Source organism: Wyeomyia smithii, chromosome 1 (genome assembly GCF_029784165.1).
Source record: "Wyeomyia smithii strain HCP4-BCI-WySm-NY-G18 chromosome 1, ASM2978416v1, whole genome shotgun sequence".
In the NCBI taxonomy this organism is placed as follows: Eukaryota; Metazoa; Arthropoda; class Insecta; order Diptera; family Culicidae; genus Wyeomyia; species Wyeomyia smithii.
Window position 1 is genome coordinate 145,099,179 of NC_073694.1, and position 20,961 is coordinate 145,120,139.

The 20,961-nt window shown below is 34.5% G+C and overlaps 1 protein-coding gene across 3 annotated transcripts in view; it reads right to left on the minus strand.

The window, feature by feature from the left end:
* The window catches only part of LOC129718023 (uncharacterized), a 717,449-nt gene that overhangs the window by 104,400 nt on the left and 592,088 nt on the right, over window positions 1-20,961 (minus strand). For all 3 annotated transcript variants that reach the window (XM_055668402.1, XM_055668399.1, XM_055668401.1), the window contains exons 10-11: window positions 14,812-14,942; window positions 11,998-12,157 (exon numbers count right to left, since the gene is read on the minus strand). In XM_055668402.1, coding sequence (XP_055524377.1) covers window positions 11,998-12,157; window positions 14,812-14,942 — 291 coding nt within the window. The remainder of the gene's footprint in view (window positions 1-11,997; window positions 12,158-14,811; window positions 14,943-20,961) is intronic.

Here is a 20,961-nt window from a genome sequence, read left to right on the forward strand (position 1 = left end):
AATAGAAAATAGAAATAGAAAATAGAAAATAGAAAATAGAAAATAGAGAAAAGAAAACAGAAAATAGAAAATAGAAAATAGAAAATAGAAAATAGAAAATAGAAAATAGAGAATAGAAAATAGAAAATAGAAAATAGAAAATAGAAAATAGAAAATAGAAAATAGAAAATAGAAAATGGAAAATAGAAAATAGAAAATAGAAAATAGAAAATAGAAAATAGAAAATAGAACATAGAACATAGAAAATAGAAAATAGAAAATAGAAAATAGAAAATAGAAAATAGAAAATAGAAAATAGAAAATAGAAAATAGAAAATAGAAAATAGAAAATAGAAAATAGAAAATAGAAAATAGAAAATAGAAAATAGAAAATAGAAAATAGAATATAGAAAAAAAAATAGAAAATAGAAAATAGAAAATAGAAAATAGAAAATAGAAAATAGAAAATAGAAAATAGAAAATAGAAAATAGAAAATAGAAAATAGAAAATAGAAAATAGAAAATAGAAAATAGAAAATAGAAAATAGAAAATAGAAAATAGAAAATAGAAAATAGAAAATAGAAAATAGAAAATAGAAAATAGAAAATAGAAAATAGAAAATAGAAAATAGAAAATAGAAAATAGAAAATAGAAAATAGAAAATAGAAAATAGAAAATAGAAAATAGAAAATAGAAAATAGAAAATAGAAAATAGAAAATAGAAAATAGAAAATAGAAAATAGAAAATAGAAAATAGAAAATAGAAAATAGAAAATAGAAAATAGAAAATAGAAAATAGAAAATAGAAAATAGAAAATAGAAAATAGAAAATAGAAAATAGAAAATAGAAAATAGAAAATAGAAAATAGAAAATAGAAAATAGAAAATAGAAAATAGAAAATAGAAAAAAGAAAAAAGAAAATAGAAAATAGGAAATAGAAAATAGAAAATAGAAAATAGAAAATAGAAAATAGAAAATAGAAAATAGAAAATAGAAAATAGAAAATAGAAAATAGAAAATAGAAAATAGAAAATAGAAAATAGAAAATAGAAAATAGAAAATAGAAAATAGAAAATAGAAAATAGAAAGTAGAAAATAGAAAAAAGAAAATAGAAAAAAGAAAATAGAAAATAGAAAATAGAAATTAGATATTAGAAAATAGAAAATTGAAAATAGAAAATAGAAATAGAAAATAGAAAATAGAAAATAGAAAATTGAAAATAGAAAATAGAAAATAGAAAATAGAAAATGGAAAATAGAAAATAGAAAATAGAAAATAGAAAATAGAAAATAGAAAATAGAAAATAGAAAATAGAAAATAGAAAATAGAAAATAGAAAATAGAAAATAGAAAATAGAAAATAGAAAATAGAAAATAGAAAATAGAAAATAGAAAATAGAAAATAGAAAATAGAAAATTGAAAATTGAAAATAGAAAATAGAAAATAGAAAATAGAAAATAGAAAATAGAAAATAGAAAATAGAGAATAGAAAATAGAAAATAGAAAATAGAAAATAGAAAATAGAAAATAGAAAATAGAAAATAGAAAATAGAAAATAGAAAATAGAAAATAGAAAATAGAAAATAGAAAATAGAAAATAGCAAGTAGAAAATAGAAAATAGAAAATAGAAAATAAAAAATAGAAAATAGAAAATAGAAAATAGAAAATAGAAAATAGAAAATAGAAAATAGAAAATAGAAAATAACAAATAGCAAATAGCAAATAGAAAATAGAAAATAGAAAATAGAAAATAGAAAATAGAAAATAAAAAATAGAAAATAGAAAATAGAAAATAGAAAATAGAAAATAGAAAATAGAAAATAGAAAATAGAAAATAGAAAATAGAAAATAGAAAATAGAAAATAGAAAATAGAAAATAGAAAATAGAAAATAGAAAATAGAAAATAGAAAATAGAAAATAGAAAATAGAAAATAGAAAATAGAAAATAGAAAATAGAAAATAGAAAATAGAAAATAGAAAATAGAAGATAGAAAATAGAAAATAGAAAATAGAAAATAGAAAATAGAAAATAGAAAATAGAAAATAGAAAATAGAAAATAGAAAATAGAAAATAGAAAATAGAAAATAGAAAATAGAAAATAGAAAATAGAAAATAGAAAATAGAAAATAGAAAATAGAAAATAGAAAATAGAAAATAGAAAATAGAAAATAGAAAATAGAAAATAGAAAATAGAAAATAGAAAATAGAAAATAGAAAATAGAAAATAGAAAATAGAAAATAGAAAAAAGAAAATAGAAAATAGAAAATAGAAAATAGAAAATAGAAAATAGAAAATAGAAAATAGAAAATAGAAAATAGAAAATAGAAAATAGAAAATAGAAAATAGAAAATAGAAAATAGAAAATAGAAAATAGAAAATAGAAAATAGAAAATAGAAAATAGAAAATAGAAAAAAGAAAATAGAAAATAGAAAAGCTTGAACCGGACTCCAACCCGTATATTTATTCGAACCCTGTTCAGGACCGATATCCGACATTATCAAAAACTTTTGAGCCCAAATCTGACCCGAATCAGACAGTTTCGGCTTTCGAGTTTTCAAGTTCTCTTGTTAAGAGTAGCAAGTGAAAGGAATGAGAATTAAGAAAAAGGTCTACGATAGAAAGCAAAATGATAAGAATAAAAAATTTGTAAGTAGAAAATTAAAAGGGAACGTTCAAATAAACACGCAGAAATAGATAGTAAAAATTGAACAAAAAAAACATTAGGAAGCAGAAAGTTGCAAAAAAGAGATACAGAGCGGAACGTACAAAACATAAGTAAAATCTTGCAAGGCGTTAATGAAATTATAGTGTACAGAAAACATCAGGTGAAAAGAAGGTGGAAAAAATTTAACTCAAAAAGTAAGAATCAAACTGTAAAAGAAATAATAAAATATGACAGAGTAGGAAAAACACGACAAGTAAATATCAGAAGAAGAAATGAAGAATGTAGAAAGTTGACAGTAAAATATAGAAAGATGGAGTAGTAAAAAGTAAACAGTAGAAAGTTTAGAGTAAGAAGAAGGAAGTAAAGTATAGAAAAAGCAATGATAGACATATGTTAAAGTGTATAAAACAGAAAACAGAAGATTAGAACATGAAAAAGAAACGAGCAAAACATTCAAAACATTTAAAACAGAACGCTAAAAAAACTAAAAATAGAAAACAAGAGTAGAAAATAAAATATTAGGAAAAGAAACAAAGGAGCAAACAAAGGGCATTGGGAAGTGGGAAAATAAAAAAGTATGGTGAAATTACAAACCAAGTTAAGACCAGAAATCAGCAACTAGAATGTTCAAGGTACAGAGAAAAGAGCAGAAAATAAAAATCAGAAAGAAACAGCAAAAATTATAGAGTAGGGATAAGATAGTAGGCAGCTAAAAGTAAAATATTGCCAAAGAAAGTAGAAAGAAGACAATATAGGTCCCTTAATGCACACAGTGTAGCCAGCTGTGAAAGCGAAAAATAAGCAAACTCTAAAATAATACAATAATACAAATAAAATATGAAACAGACTAGGAAAAAAATACTGCATCCAGATTATGAGTGTGATGAGACATTCATTTCAGTCACAAAAATAAGGCCTGCACAACCGTGTGTGTACTTGATAGGGGTGAGCAATAGAATAGGCGGCCAAGGAATTTGATATGATGATATATTTTGGAAAGATGCCATCTTACCAGTAATTTATTGGCGGGTTCATGTCCCGTCTGGATACGGTATATTTTTTCATGTCTGTGTCATATTTTTCAGTTCACTTTTTTTTCGCTTCCAGCAGCATACACTGTCAGCCTGAATGAATTTGAATGTTGACGAGTAAAAGGTCGTTGTAAAAATAAAAAATAAAATAAAACTTCGAAAAAGACAATGTAAAATTCTAAATCTGTGTTGAGGAATAGAAAGTATAATTTAGAAAGTAGAAGAGAATTCATAAAGTTTATCACGTGAAAAATTAAAAAGTAAAAGTTATATAGAGTAAATTGGAAGTGAAGAGTAGAGAGTAGAAAAAAAAGTGAGAGCGGCGAGTAGTAAAACGAAAAAAAATGAAAATTGGAAATAGGCAAGTGAGAAGAATTCAGAAGAATAAAGAAAGTATCAAATGAAAAAAATTATTAGAAAAGAAAAACTGAAGAGTACAAAAATTAACCGTGGAGAAGAGATAAAATAGTGTAGAGAAGAGATAAAATAGTGTAGAAAAACGAAAATAGATATTGAAAAGTTTAAAGTGCGAATGGGAAGTAGAAAGAAAAGACTAGAAAATCAACAGAAAAAAAACAGAAAAGAGATAGGAAAAAGTATAATAGAGCAAAAAGCAACAGAAGAGCAGATAGTGAAAAATATAGCAAATGAGGTAAACTCCGCTGAAAATTAAAAGTAGACAATCAAAAAAGAAGAGAATGAAAAAAAGAGAAAATAAAAAACAAAGTAGGAGTAGGAGAGATCGTAAAATATAATAAATAGAAGCTATAAAAAAAAAAAAACAAAAAAAAAAGAAAATGTAGAAAAAAGAAGAAAAAAATATAAAGTTTGAAGCAAAATATTTGGTTGTAAATTTTGAACAGCAGAAAGCAAGCTATAAAAAGTGGAAATTAAAAAAAAAATACAGAAAAAAAATGAAAAAGCATTCAATGAAAAGTGATAAGTGAACATGTGACAGCGGAAAGAATTTATTGAAAATCAAAAAATCGAAAATAAAAACTATAAATTAAATCACGAAGAGTAAAAAGTAGAAAGTGAAAAATAAAAATCAGGAACAGATATTTATTTATTTATTTATTTATTAGTTTATTTATCCATCTAACATAAAGTCTTAAAGAATATGAATATATCACAATTGTCAACGTCATGATGTAAAACAAGCAGATCTTGCTACTCGACTGGAGAAACAACTGGAACGCTCACCAAATTCGTATCATCGTATCATCGAAGACATAGGGGCATTAAATCCAAACGCTGTGCGATAAAACCATGTTTGGAGAAGAGTAGAAGTCCTTAAAGCACGCGATGGAACACGAAAATCAAGTAAAGACAGTAGTTTGGGACAATCTACTTCATTGTTCAGGAGCTTAGCGACAAATGTTGCCTGCTAGGGTGTCAAGATTGATCGGCTTGCACCGATCACCATGTGGAGGCAAATTCTGTGGGTCACGCCAAGGCAGATTTCACAAAGCAATTCAGACAAATCTCTTTTGCACTCTTTCAATTCGTAAACTCCAGGCCAGTTGATGTGGAAGCCAAACTAGTGAAGCATTCTAGCAATACTGATCATTAAAATCTTTGGCAATTTTAATTATAAACCCCAGCTGACGATTAGCCTTAGCAATGACGGCCGATCGATGACTAGCAAAGGAGAGTTTCTTATCCATTGTCACACCCAAGTCATTCATCTCTTCAACCCTGTTGAGCACGACTCCATCGATATGGTAGCTGAACATTATAGGCTGCGAGTTCCGATGAAATGTCATTACAGAGCATTTAGGGATGCTGACAATCAGCTTATTACGATGGCACCATTCTACAAACGTATCCAGTTACTGCTGCGAACGGTGACAATCTTCTATGCACTTCACGGCGAAATATAGTTTTAGGTCATCCGCATATATAAGCTTACATCCATCACCAAGCAAAATACTAACATCGTTTAAAAATATTGTAAAAAGCAGCGGTCCCAAGTTACTTCCTTGAGGTACACCACTCAATGTGGAAAGTAGTCTGTGCAAAAAAACATACGACGGCTGGTTTGTTAGGCTAGCATCGTACCTCGAAACCAGGAGAAACAATTGCATGTAGTAAGTATAATATAAAAAGGCAATAGTTATTGGAACACAGGAAAGCTCCCGGTGTCGGCTAGGATTAAACCTAGACCGGTTGGGTTGGTTGTTAGTAGATCACGCATTTCCACTACCATCAACACCTATGGCGTGGTTAGCGGAGATATTACATCGCTAGCCTCCTCCGCAAAAAAAATTGAAGGTTCGCAGAAGAAAGTGAAATATTAAAACGAGAATAAACCGTTGAAAGGAGAGAGTAGATAACATGCAATAACGAAGAAATTGTGGTAAAAGAATAGGGACATTGAAGAATAAAAAAGAAGAAATAATAATATAAAATATCAAAATTTGAAAGGAAACATCGATCAGCACATATTAAAGAAAAGTGTAAAATACAAAATTAACAACAAAAGGTGGTAAATAAATAAAATATGGTGCATAGTGCTAAGCAGCAAGTAAATAGTATAAATAGAGGAACGAGAGAGTAGAATGGAAATAACTTTTTCATTAAAGTAGGAAGTATGAAAGAGAAAGTGAAAAACAAAAACGAAACTGTGAGGAAAAAAAGAAAAAAACACAGTGTATATAAATAAAATTAGGTAATAGAAAAAAAAATGCTGATAAAACTGAACAGAGAAAACTATAAAGTGAAAAATTTATGTTCAAAATAAATGAAAAAAAAACAGAGTAGAAAAGAGTAGAAAATGGAGAGCAAAATATATAAAAAGAGAGAAGTTAGTGGAATACAGGAAGGAGAATGCAAGAAGTAGAGAGCTAGAAAGTGGTGAACAAAAAGTACCAACAGGAAAAAAGCGAAAAGAAAAAGAAGTATAAAATTTAACAATTGAATAGTAAAATAACAGAAAAAAGTAGAAAGTGAAAAGCAGAAACGGAAATCAAAAATAAGATTAAAGAAAGTTAATAAGTGATGATAGAAAATAGAAAACAAAAAGTGTAGAATAGAAATTAAATGTTGAGATTAGAAAGTTAAACTTGAAAAATTGGACATAGAAATCAGTAGCATTTCTGCTCTATAGATAGAGAAAAACAAAATGTTTATAGCAGAAAGTAGCAAACAGAGAGTATAAAATGGTCAATATGAAGTTGAAGGTGGAATATTAAATGTAGAAAATAAATAACAGACAGTAGAAAGTAGGAAGCAAAAAGTGAGAGCAGAAAATGGTCAGTTTGAAGGAAATATGTTGAAAAAAAAAACACCGGAAGAGGAAACCAACATGGAGATTAGGAATTTAGAATAAAAAACGATTTATAGTATGTCTCGTGTGTTCAATCGTTGCTATTTTGTGTTTGGTTTTAATGTCTCTTGTGCTAGGAATAAGAATAACTTTAAGAGTATTTTCTGTTAATTAATCTTTAGTAATGTTAATTTTAATTTGACATTGGGGTAGTTATTTTATCTGTTGCCATATAAATAAATAAATAAATAAATAAACATTACTTTCTGGGTAAGGGTATCGAATCTTGGGTGACTACTTTTGATAATGACACGTTGTTCAGATTGGGGACTTATTTCAAAACCTACGAAAAAAAGTTTTAACGGAAATCAACTCTCTAATCTCTTTTTTGCGACGACTAATCCTATTTAAAAGGCTTTATTTGGATTTAAAGGGTTTTATTGAGTGATTATATTAGTTAGCCAACTTTAATCAGACTCAGTTTTAAATTGTATAAAAAATCATCATATTTTTTATCGGATTTTTTAGAAGACTGGTTAGAGATCCTATAAATGCCTATTTCGTAATTATGCATTAGGTATCCTCATCACAGCTGTATGCATGTTAATAAAATATCAACATATTGATTGAATATTTTTAAAAAGGCTCAGTTGCACAAGAGAAAATTTGACTCACTCAAACATATTATTTTTACCCCTGATATGTTTCTGTCGACCGGAAGAAGGCTATTTGCAGGATTCAGGATTGCGAGTGAAATTTAAAATTAAAACAGTTTCACTACAAATACCGATTGGTTAGAAAAGGCTTGATTTTCCTAGATTTCTGAATTATAATGGCGGCTGCTGCATATTGTGTCTATTTTCTCTTTTTTTTTTTGTTACGGCAGAACTTCGTTCATTGAATCAACCAAACAGACGAGATCTCTCACATTCATCTGGAAACCGTCGACGAGAAAAACTGTCACGTTTAAACTTTATTTCTCATAAATAAATTTTGCAGTGCGGTTTCAGTCTCCAGTGTACAACCAATCATAACTTTATTACGAGAAAAACCACGTTACAGCTGCATAGGGTAGTGGCGTAGCAAAGCGTGACTTCGTGCAAAATTATATACCGTTCCTCCTCCGATTCCCCAAACAACTTTGAACATTTATTTAACTCTTGTTTGCCACCGGTTCATTTTCCGCAGGCCGCATGCTCCCATGCACCGCTACACGAAAACTGTGGACGATCATTTGCCTCTGTTTACCCAAATGTCGCCGCCTTCCGAAAGGTTGGAAAAACAGAAACCGGAAGCTTCCTGGTACAAATCTTGTTAGTTATAGTGCAAAGTTATTCCAGCGAGAGTAATTAGTTGGTTACGGCTTGACTCACTTAGTCATTCACTCGCTCATTGCCGCTTGCAGCCATGTATAGTGGCATCTTTTTAGCGAAACTGCTAGCGAGTCTGGAGAAGTTAGCAGTTAGTCAGACAGCTTTACATGATGATGAATCCCAAAGCGTAGATATTCCATCCAAGCTAAAGTCTCGCCTCTAGCAACAATCACATCCAGCAGTTAGCAGCAAGCGCTTCCCGTTCTCCCCAAAAACGTTTTAATTGGCAAGAGACTGATGAAGGTTTGAGCTTGCAGCCAGAAGAAGTTTTACAACTATATTTATTACCCGAATAAATTCTTCTGCTGAACATTCAGACGGTAATTTGTGGGGTTAGAATGATTATTACAAATTTGCTTCATGTATCAAGCCGCAAACGAGAGGAAAAGCTTCTTCTTAACAGAAGTTTTCGTTTTCTGATAATATTTATAGAAACTCAGTACAGGAACAATGGGGAAGCAATTATAAACTTGTAACATTTGTTGACACGTTTCGGGCGGTATTTGATACTTGGGGTAATGAGTTAATTTATGGAACGACAAGCAGTTTTCTATAACGAAACTCTTGAATACTTTTCGGCCGATTTATCATTTTGTAAAACTATCACCGTTTCCTCGGCTTCAATCGATATTCTGCATTCATGATAAGTGCTATTCTTCAATGTCCAAATACACATTAGCTAGAGTATCCAGAGATCATTAATCTTACTTTTTATCCTTCTGTATCCTTTGCCCATCAAAATTAATGTTTATTACCGTCCTTTAGTGTTCATCATCAAGTTTGCTTCCAGTTGCCCGTAATGCTACTTCTTTGTTCGAGATTTTATGCGATTCACAATAAGATAAGGGAGAAACTCTTGGTTTTGCTAGAAACCGCACACTTTCACTCATGTTCGCATTCTTGCGTTCCTCATCACTCTCCTTTCCCCGCCAGACAGCAGCAGCGGACAGTGTTGAGAGGAAAAAGCCATTGACTCGGTTTGCTAAGCCATACACTTAGAGCCCAGCGCTCTCGTATAAATCCTTCTCGACCCCATCAAAAGCAACCTCCATTCAACCGTATTCTCGCTGCAGTGGAGCGCTCAAAGAAAAATATATGTAACACACTGTTGATTTCCTACCACATCAAACCAGACAACTTTTTTTGCGTCGTCTACCCCGTCGTTACTGGTAGCAACATCAGACTCCATTAGACGTTATGTGCAATCAAACATCGTTAGAAGAAGTGGTTTAAGTTTGTTACTTCTTCCTCTTTTTCCTTTTTTCTTCGTTGTATTTTTGCTTCCGTGTCGATCTCTATCGATTCTGCCACTTGATCAGTGAGTCATTAAAGTTTTATAAGAATGTATTTAAGCTTACTACAACAAATTTGAAAAATAAACGAGAAGTGAATGATGAAATTGCAGGACGAACGAACGAAATAGACACTACTAAGATTGTACTGTAATAATAATTATTGGAAGGTATTTTTGTGAGAGCTTTTTAACTAATGTAAACACACGTTTGTGTTTACCAGCACAATATCGATAAATACTGGTTTAGAGTTTTCAAACATAAAATTTGATTATCACGGTAAAAAAAAAAAACATCTTCCCGTGAATCCAACAAAAGTGTGAACTTGGTGAAATGGTGAAAATCAGTATTTTTTGTTAGATTTCAATGCCATTCAACAAAAAATACTAACTTCCATTATTTCCTCGAATACACAGTCTCGCTAAATTAACCGGAAAGTGTTTTTTGACTGTGATAATATCGAAACGGCACTGTATTACAAAACGAAATGTAGTCATCATTTTGACATTCACGGTCGCTGTATAAGTAGGTAGCAATCATTCCTACATTCACGGTTGAAATATCAACAATACCGTCTGCCGGGGTGAGATTGTGCCAAAAAACGACACGTTTTTGTTCCTTAGCTTGTAATGTGACCTAAATGGCAATGAGTTTGATCCAAATCACGTTAATGCACACTAAAATGTTTAGTTACCGACTGCCGCAAATATGGTCAAGTTACAATAAACTATAATTTTGCTAAAATTGAATGAACTTTGGCCTAATTTCACCCCTTCTATGGGGTGGGATTGTGCTAAAAACAAAAATTTGAATTTTAGAAGTTTTTTTACTCTCTTTCTTGCTCTCTTTTTTAATCTCTCATTTACTTTGTTACTTGCTCTCTTTTTTACTCTCTTTTATACTCTTTTACTTACTCTCTTTCTTACCCGCTTTTTTAGACTTTTTTTATCCTCTCCTTTATATTCTTTCTCACTCTATTTTTTAATCTCAGTTTTTTCTCTTTCTAACATTCTGCTTCACTTATTTACTTTATCTCTTTCTTACTTTTTTTATCCTCTTCCTTGCTCTCTTTTTTACTCTATTTCTTACTCTCTTTCCTACTATCTTTTTCACTCACTTTTTAGTCTGTTTTTGATGCTCTTTCAAATTGTCTTTCTTGCTCTCTTTCTTATTCTTATTCTCTTGTTTACCTTCTCTCTCTCATACTTTCTTTCTTACTATCATTCTTACTCGTTCTTATTGTATCTTCACTCGCTATCTTACCCTCTTTTTTATTCTCTTTCTCACTCTCTCATTCTCTTTCTTAATCTCTTTCTTACTTTTTATCTAACTCTTTTTCTAACCCTCTTTCCTATTCTCTTTCTTACTTTCTTACTTACACCCTTTCTTACTCTCTCTCTCTCTCTCTCTCGCTCTCTCTCTCTTACCGTCTTTCCTACTATCTTCCTAACCCGTTTTTTTACACGATACTTTCCCATTTTTTCTCTTATCGTCTTTCTCTCTCTCTCTTTCTCTCTCTCTCTCTCTCTCTCTCTCTCTTACTCTCATTTTTATTTTTTTCTTACTCTTTTCTTACTCTCCTTCCAACTATCTTTCGTATTCTCCGTCCTACTCTCTTACTTACGCTCTTTTCCACTCTCTTTATCACCCTCTTTCTTACACTGTTTCTTACTCTCTTTTTTGTTCTCTTTCTGACTCGCTTTCTTACTCTCTTTCTTACTTTTTTTTATTCTCTTTTTGAATCTCTTTCTAACTCTCTTTCTTACTCTCTCTCTCTCTCTCTCTCTCTCTCTCTCTCTCTATTTTGCGCTCATTTTAATTCAATTCTACCGTTCAGACCTTTTTAACTTAATTATCAGGATACTATCCTGGCTATAATTAACACGTTCCGCAGCTCTGTTGTGGATAACATAAACCGTCATCAACTGGTTAGTTTTATCCTTGCGACAATGCAACTGAACTAAAACAACTGTGAAAACGTGAGAACATTTCTGCAAAAGTGTAGAGCTTCCCGCATAAAGGTTAACAGCTTCTACTACAATAAGCTTGTGGCAACCGAACACTCTCTCACTCCGAAGCTCTACCCAGGGTGGCCATCACAGTTTGGGGTAGAATTAAAAAGTTTTAAAATTTCCGTATTAAGCCACAAGCCATCAAGTCACATCGATTACAGTATAAACCTCTTTCACCAAACTATTTTCGTCGACCCACCCTAACAACAGAAGTCCAGAATGAATTTCCTGATTTTGTGTGACAATCCCTCGCCGTGAGTCACTCCCACAAGATCATCCCTGGAATGCAGTATCGTGGCCGTGTGGGAATGCATGCCTATAAGGACCGACGGTGCGAGCAACAAAAAAATATATGCTAAAAGTACTTACAGTGAATCCTAAGCAATACCGGCTCACTTTGTGTCTCACCCCGATCGTTGGCGGCAGAGCAGGCGTACACTCCGGAATGGTATCGGCCCACTCGTTGCAATACCAGCGAACGCGTCGAAATAATCACCCCCGATGTCACATTCTGTGTCACTGGTAAACCCTTTCATTAGTTGATTCCAGTGTGCAGCAGCGGGAGTCAGGGGTTCCGTTTTTTTACCAACATTGCAAGAGTGTAGAGAACGCAGTGCATTTACGTCCGATGCCCGGTTTCATCATTATTTCCAAGAGGGTTTATTTTTTGTAGCGCGACAAATTTCCCAGGTGCAGTTTCAATGATGGGTATTTTTTGCACAGTTAACCGAAAGGCCGCAATCCCCAGGGCAGAGAGGTATTTTTTATCGTACCGCAAGAATGCATTTTGCGTCAGTACCAAGTTGAGTGCATTCGTCGTATTGATCAAATGTTTGGTCCATCCGCAGGATTTGTTAAGTAATAGGCCAAATGTGGCGCGTGAAAAGAGAAAACAATGGGAAATGAGATTAGTGTTTCATGCAGTAAGGAAAGTCCGTATTTTGTTGTGGATTAGAGTAGCAGGTGTATTTGGAATTTATAACGCCTGGATAATTAATTTCTTGGCAAATATCAAAGCATTTTCTATTTCACCTAACTTGTTGATGGAATAATATAATTATCATCGAACTAGGTTGTAATCTCAAATTTTGATTGAACCATTACAGTGTTACACCAGTACAGTGGCTTTACAACTTTTTCCCAAACTCAATTTTAATCAAATAGCGGATATCCACATCAATCTAATCATTCTCCGTCCCAATCAACCGTCCCATTTCTCGGGTTCAAATAGCTCTATAATTCCTACCAATCATCAAACTTGTACGACTAATAAAAGTTGTGTAATTACACCAGGAATCTAATAAAACTTTTCATCCTGGACCAACCCTTTCCATCCGGCACCGGGTGAATGTCCGCTCCACCGCTCGCCGTTGAATCTCGATTTTAATTTATATTTAAATACTTGTTGCCTGTTGGTTTGTATCGTTCGGAGGCATTCGAATAGGCAATATTAAAAAGAACGGATAGCAGACAATGACGACGATCACGACGCAAGCCCATGTGCAATAAATAAAACATTTCCGGAGAAAATTTTGCCTTGAGCTTCCTGATTGGTTCTCTGCACTAATGAACCCACATCAAAGAATACGAATTGCCCGCGTTTGCTTGCCCTGACCGATATCACGGGGATGTCCGCTTCGGTTCGATTACGTATTTTCCACCGAAATCTACATATTTATTTGGAGACACGAGCTGACGAAAGAACAGAGTGTGCAAACGATCTATGATCCTTCAGTAAACTACACTTACAGTAGCCAGTATTGCAAGTTGGCAGAATTCATTACAGTATGCAAATTTTAGCGCAGTCAATTTGTCAGCTTTGTTCAACTAGTCACAGACAGCAGACGTACAAATTTACCAATTTTAAATTGACGTTGCGCTTCTCTATACTGTTTTAATTGGCCAACAAAATAACAATACTCATATTATCACAAGGTATTTTATCCAGAATTTTGCTAAACAATTTCTAATTCTGTAGCGATGTATGGAGTTTGATAATATTCAAACAATTTCAAATGTTTATTTACATATAATAAACAAATGAAAATTATCACAGTAGAGCAGGAGAAAATAATCAATTTATAATGTTTATTTATATATAATAAACAAATGAAAATTATCACAGTAGAGAAGGAGAAAATTAAATTATCCTCATCTTTTATAAGAAAACAATTTGAGAATAATGGTTTCTTCTTACATAAAAAAAAGAAAACCGTGTCTTGTGCAGTGATTGTCCTGAACTCATCTAAACGGGGAAATGAACCAAGTAGCAGACTATCGGCATGTCCACCCTTGCCCGTAACATCCCATTACACCCTCTCATTTCCCACCTACAGTCTTTTGTTGGAAAGAAATACGTTAAAGCGGGAAAATCTCTTTAAAACACCACCACCCGAGCGCACGGCCGCGAGATGGTACATGTTGGCATAGGTAGCCGGGGAAGAACATATTAAAATCCCATTAAATTCACATCGAGAAAATATGATACCATTATATTCCGTGCAGCAATTCATCTCTCTTAAGCTGATTTCATTCAATTTCACATTCATCCCCACAACGTGATTGTCCTGACGAGCAGCAAAGCAGCAGTTTCTGGGGCAAAGAAGACTGCGAAATGGTGGAATTGGCGCGGGGGCTTAGGAATGGCGACTCCGCTGGTGTCGACGACGATGACGGCTTATTCGCAGACTTCCAGCAAACTGTCCTTCCTCGGCTGCTACTTTCGCGAGGATGACGATGCGATGAGCTGTTTTTCTGAGCTTAGTTATAAATGGAAATCTTAATTCGTCGTTCAGCAGTCGCCAAAGCGAGCCATCGACACGCTGCCACGCTAGGCTTTGCAGTTTTAGTCCCGAAATGCACGGTGAGACTAGCTCGAACAATCACTCCATAAATTTTCACAAAGTTTCAGTATCATCGCCATTGTTTCAAAACCAGCGACGATGTTAAAATACTTTAACGGAAGCACAGCGATTCTTGTCCCACTGTGAAAGCTGTTCTGCGATGGAAAGTTAAATGAATTATCTTCGTCCACTGTTCTACATTTTCTCGTTACGACCACTTAAACTGTGTCTCTGCGTACGCCAACGTGGGGGTGATTAACAAGGGGAGGAAAGACAAGCGGGTGATCCTTATGAATCGAATGCGGATGGAGGACGGCGGCGGATACCGTTGTATACTTACATCATGTGACCATGTAATACGATGCTCCCTGGGATTTGCCTTAATGTGACATTCGAAGTAAACGTCATCACCCTCCTTAATGTCGTCCGGATTAAGCGTTGATCCGAGGGACAGCGTTACTTGCGGTGGATCTGTGGAGAGAATATTTGGAACGAAAAGTCAGAACACAAGTAGTTAAACCTGTTCTACGGACCATTTGAGTTTTGAGGTTTTATAATCAAAGATGTTATGTATGAGTGTTTACAATTGTTCTGTTATTGACTTTTCATGTCATTTTCTTTTAATTCTAGTTTTTTTCTCATATATTTATTTCCTTTATGATTTTTTCACATATATGGCTCTAATTTCACTTTTTATACAATCAAAGAAACAGTTTCTAAAAATGAAAATGATTTTTTCATATCTTTTTAAAAAGTATGGATTTCCTGTTTTGACGTATAACTACGTCTCTCAGGAAGTTTAGCTTCATAGGGGTGTAAAATGAATTCAAAGAAACGAAAAAAGGGAAAAAAATAACCATATTTCTGCTAATAAGTCGGTTAGTTTTCAATCGATTTCCTTCGTTCTTGTAGCAATCAACACCCATTTGGATTTGCATTTGCCCTAATGCAGAAAAATTTTAATTTGATTATTCCAAATTTTGTACTTTTGGAAATCGTCAAATCGCTTAATGCTTGATTTATCCAGCACGGTCAACAGAATTATATACCTAGTGAAGAGGAATTTCACTCTTTGGGCTGTAAAAGAGCCTGTCTCCGCTCAAACCAATCATTTTACTTGTGTATGGTGACAAGGACGCCTTTAGCTAAGTAGCAGCGGCACTTCCACTATTGAAAAGCTGCCTTTGTGCGGTAGCGGCAGCATTAGTAGTAAGTACATCGATAGGCACTTCACAAGGTACTTCGCTGCAAGAATCCAATATGTGTCAAAATAAAAGAGAAGAATCGCGAGACGATAATTAACGGAAAAGAGAAGTGATTACGATCGCTTGCACAATTATCCCCCTTTCTTTTGGAGTCGCAAGTGTTGACAGTAAGAAGTTTGCAAGCTATGCAAAAAGAAACAACAAACATTTGCTATTTGAAAAAACAAAATCGGCCACGGACTGCATTTCACAGACAATTCTGTAAATCTTGTATCCCTGTTTTGTGCGGCCTTTCAGTTGGTCTAACGCTTGCAGTCTTTTCCCTTTCTGAGTTTTTGGTTTGCGATATAATTTTACGATTATCGTGACACTCTCACTCACAAGGTGATTCAAACCAAAGATTTTCGTTCCACGGCTCGATCGGATCGGAGACGATAATGAATTACCGGTTGGAGCAAATGAGACAATCGGAACATCGTATTAACGAGCGACGATAATCTCGCATCCAATAAACAGGCTAGAAAGTTCACGGAGTGTTTTTTCGGCATTTTATTCGTCACATAGGTTTTCTTCTCGTGAGACGATACCAAACACCGCGTATTATGCATGATCCGAATCCAATAGAATTCTCTCATGATAATTTTCTGATACGGTTTAAACCATCCTTGCCAGAATGGTTACTTAGTCCCCGGCAAAGTTGTAGTCAGTAATGTTGTGCTCAAGTTTATGAAAAAGACTGCATGTTAGGTTGTCCCAAAAAAATCGATGTTGAAAAAGTCGAGGCGCTCAGCCTTAAATCGAAAGTAAACTTTATTTATAGCATTTGTGTGGAACATTTCGACTTCCTAAAAATTGTTTTTAGGTTGCCCAAACGTGATTTATGAAAAAAAACTTTTTCAAGCTACAAAACCACTCTTTTGCACTTTTTTCCAATAGGTTCGGTTTCTACATTTTTCCATATATTTTTTTATGTTTGTGGAATTGATTTTGAATATTTTTAATGGTTTGGTTCAGCATCGCATTAAATTTTTTAAATCACAGAGCCCATTGAACATCAGAAAAAAGTGAATTTTTCTCATAATTTTCAGATATAATGCTTAAAAACACATATGATAATTTTTTTTGATCAAGAACTGAAATTTTTACCGCAAAGCGGGATGCAAGACAAAAATCTACATGAAAAAAGATCCTTGAAATCTTATCGGGGGGCTGAGATATTGGCGTTTTACATGTGATGAAAAACTATGCATTTTCACAAAAATGCCACTATTGCTCAATATCTCCATTGCACAGTGTTCTATTTTGCCGTTTTTGTGCGATTATTTGAATAGTGGTTCAAAAGTTTATTATAGCCATAAGGTAAGTTCGGAGGCAAGTTTCAGGGTATTCAAAAATGCATCTTTTGATGGAATATGGGTGATCAATCCACAAATGAGTGTGATAAAAAATTTACTTTTTAATCAGAATAAGATAGACGCAAGCTGTCTTCGACAAAATTTTAGATTATCTTAAAAAAAGAAACTTCACCTAAGACATTATATTTCGATCTCTTACATACCACGAGCAACATTAAGTTTTCTATTAGAAGGCACTTTTTTGCAGATTTTTTAGAATTTTTCAACCTTCTACTTAATTATCAGTCATCCAAAAATGCATTTGTTTTGTCGATCATTGTTATATTTTTTCTCCCCGTGGTCCCCGTGGCTCTGTGGTTAGCGATGTCGGTCGGCTAGCTCTCCCACACGGTTGTGATATCGGGTTCAATTCCCGATCGCGTCGAGGATCTTTTCGAGCTGGAAATTTTCTCGACTCAGCACTGAGGCACGGTGTATCGTTGTAATTATCCTACACATGCAGAATGTGCCAAAAACAATATCGATAACGAATTCTCTCAACTAATCTAGTTGATCGAGACCGCTATTAGCCCCCAGGCTAAGCGTGCGATTTTGTTGTATATTTTGAAGTAGAATACTTCTCTCAGGAAGTTCGGCTACATAGGGATGTGAAATGAAAATCTAAAACCGAAAAAAGTGAAAAATATGTCCAATTTCAAATGCTAATAAATCGGTTAGTATTCGATGGATTTCCTTCGTTCTTGCAGCAATAGATTGGAAAATCTTCTAAGATTCTTCCCAAAATAAGATAATTGTAATTTTATTATTCACACTATTGTACTATTGAAAATAGTCAAGCCTTGTCAAAACGAAAAATTCGACCTCTGATTGGTCGTTATATGCTTGCTTCCCAAGCACGGTCGACAGGATCATATAGCTTGCAACTGAAAACATGCTATTTGGCCTCTATAAGAGCCTGTTTCAGCCGGAGCCGCTCATAATAGTTCTAGACAGCGACAACAGCAGTCGTCCTCCCTTAGCAGCAGCACTAGCCCTGTGGCTGGTCACCACGTCTCAGGAGCAGCGCGGTTTATCTCAGCGTGTGTCGCCAGACAGCCATTATTCCCCCCGTGTTGGGGCAGCATGAAGATTGCCATCAGGAAATCCAATTTTGGAAATCAGAATGCCTTTTTGAAGGCAAATAAACAAGTCATTGAAAGTTAATAATTTTTGTCAACGCAAGCAAGTATTCTGTGTTGCATCCTAGCAATTTAAATTTGTCGCACCCGTCTAATTTACTGAATGTGAAATGGCTTCCACAGTGCATGTTGTCCGTGTATCTTAATTCCCTCAATGTTAGGGCAGCTCAAAGGTTGTAATTAGCAACCGATTTTGAGCCGCAACATGCTTTTTTGAAGGCAAATAATAAAATTATTGAAGGGTAATAGTTTTCTGGCATCAACACAAGCAGACTTTCTGTGCGGGATGCAATCAAATTCTGTTGTAGCTGTTTAATTTTTACTTTATTTAGTAAACTCCCCACTGTAGGGGCAGCGCAAACGCTGCGATCAGCATAACCGACATTGAATAATAAACTGCACTGTTAGAACGCATTCACAAAAGCAGTTAGTTCGACTATGCAGAGCTAATATGAAGTCGATTCAATCAATCAGCGTAAACAGAATTCCGTCGTCTCCCAGCTGCCAAGTTGTCACATGATGTAACACGCAACAGCGAGCAAACGAAATCGCTTGATGTTACAAACCGCAATAAAATACGGGTTAAAACCGTTGCGTGTGTGAGAGCACCATCGGTTTTTATTCGCTGGATACACTATCTACTGTCTACTGAACGCAATAATCTGCTTACATGCGACATGGGGACGAGAACATTTTCTTCAACCAAGCTGCACAACACGACACAAAACATGTTATTTTGTTGCTTCAATGAGAGTGCTATCGGTCCGGCTCGACAGAATGTTCACAAGAAATCATTTTTGTGCATCCGTGCTACGAAACTGAGGAAAAACTTTAGAAACTGAAAAAAGAGGTGGAGCTTATCAAATGATCGCTCTGAACCAGAATGAAGTCACACATATTTTTCAAGTTATATCATTCCACCACGTACGTAAAATAATTCATTCCTATTTTCATCCCTATATAAGAGCCTGTTTTAGTCGAAGCCGCTCATAGTAGTTCTGAACAGCGACGACAGCAGTCCTCCCTTAGCAGCAACGGGAGCAGTGCAGTGGATACCATCGATAGCGGATAGCGGCCACAACTGTGGCATGGCTGCGAATAAGCGTAGCAGTTTCAGCGGATCTCACCATCGATAGCAGCAGGGCCAGCAGATGCAGGTACAGCGGATACCAATGGCGGCCACAACTGTGGCATGGCCACGGATAGCGTTGCAGTTGCTCAGCAGTTGGGCCAGCGTATAACGGCCACAACTGTGGCATGGCTATGCATAGCGTAGCTGTTGCAGCGGGTATATCAGCATCGATAGTAACAGGGTCAGCTGATGCAACGACACTCCCTTCACTAAAATGCTGTTTCAGTGTGGTAGCGGGAAGCATCAGCAGCAGGCTTGCATGAAGTGAATACATCAGCCAGCAACTTTCTCTAAGGCCTCTGCCATAGTAGACGCGAAAAGCGGCGCGAACCGGTTCGCTCGGCCGTAGGTTGATGTACAGCTCTACTGATTGCTGTACATTAACCTACAGCTGAGCGAATCGGTTCGCGTCGCTTTTCGCGTCTATTATGGCAGAGGCCTAATGGGAAAGTTGTATCAGTTTGTTCAGAAGAATATTATTGTCGGTAATATTACAGAGATGCGATTGCGTAAATCCGATTTTGAATCGAACAATTGTTCTTTTGTGAACAAATAACACACTTATTTATAGAGTTAATAGCTTTTGGTACCAATAGCAGTATAGTGACAGCCTCAGCGGTAGATGCAGATGCAGCCGGTACTTCCCTGAGGCCGATGTAAAGGTAAATGGGAGCAGCACGGCGAAACAGTTCGGGTTATGCTTAGACGCGCGTCATTTTTCGTTGTTGATATTCCCCACATGAAACGACGCGCTTTCGTATGATAGCGGTGGTATTAGCGGTAGATGCATTTGCCAACACTTCCTCCAGTAAAGCCGTGTCAATTTTTCAATGTGAAAACACCTTTCTCATTGTGTTGACCGTGCGCCTTAGTCCTCACTATCAAGGTAACACAGAGATGTAAGATAAACACTACATCCCTCGATAAATTGAACAATTGTCCTTATAAGGACAACAAATGAATTAATGAAGATTTAATTTTGAATTGGAATACTTCTCTCAGGAATTTCGGCTACATAGGGATGTAAAATGAAAATCTAAAACTGAAAAAAGTGAGAAAAATTTCAAATGCTAAAAAATCGGTTAGTTTTCGATGGATTTCCTTCGTTTTTGCAGCAATCGATTAGAAAATCTTCTAAGATTCCTACCAAATGCATGAAATTGCAATTTTATCATTCGAACTATTGTACTATTGAAAACTCTTAAGCCTTGTCAAAACACAAAATTCGACCTCTGATTGGTCGTTGTACCGCGCTTTCCCAAGCACGCTCGGCAGAGTTATGGACCTAGTAAATTGGGAATGCATCATTTGGCCTATATAAGAGCTTCATTAGATAATAAACAAACATTTCATCGGATATTAAACTGAAGAACTGAAATTTGAAGAACACAAATGATTATTTGAAGAGTTAATATTTTCTCGTTTTGCGCTATAATCCAAAGTTAATTATCTTCATCTACATGCATACTCTGACTATTTTTACGTGTTTGCGTCGCTTAGTGTTTGGCTACGGTCATGCAGAACGCAAATAACGGCGCGATGCGATTCGGCGAGACGAAATCTGTTGAAATGTATAGCTCTACTTCGCCTTAAAAAGAGCTGTACATTTCACCACGGTAA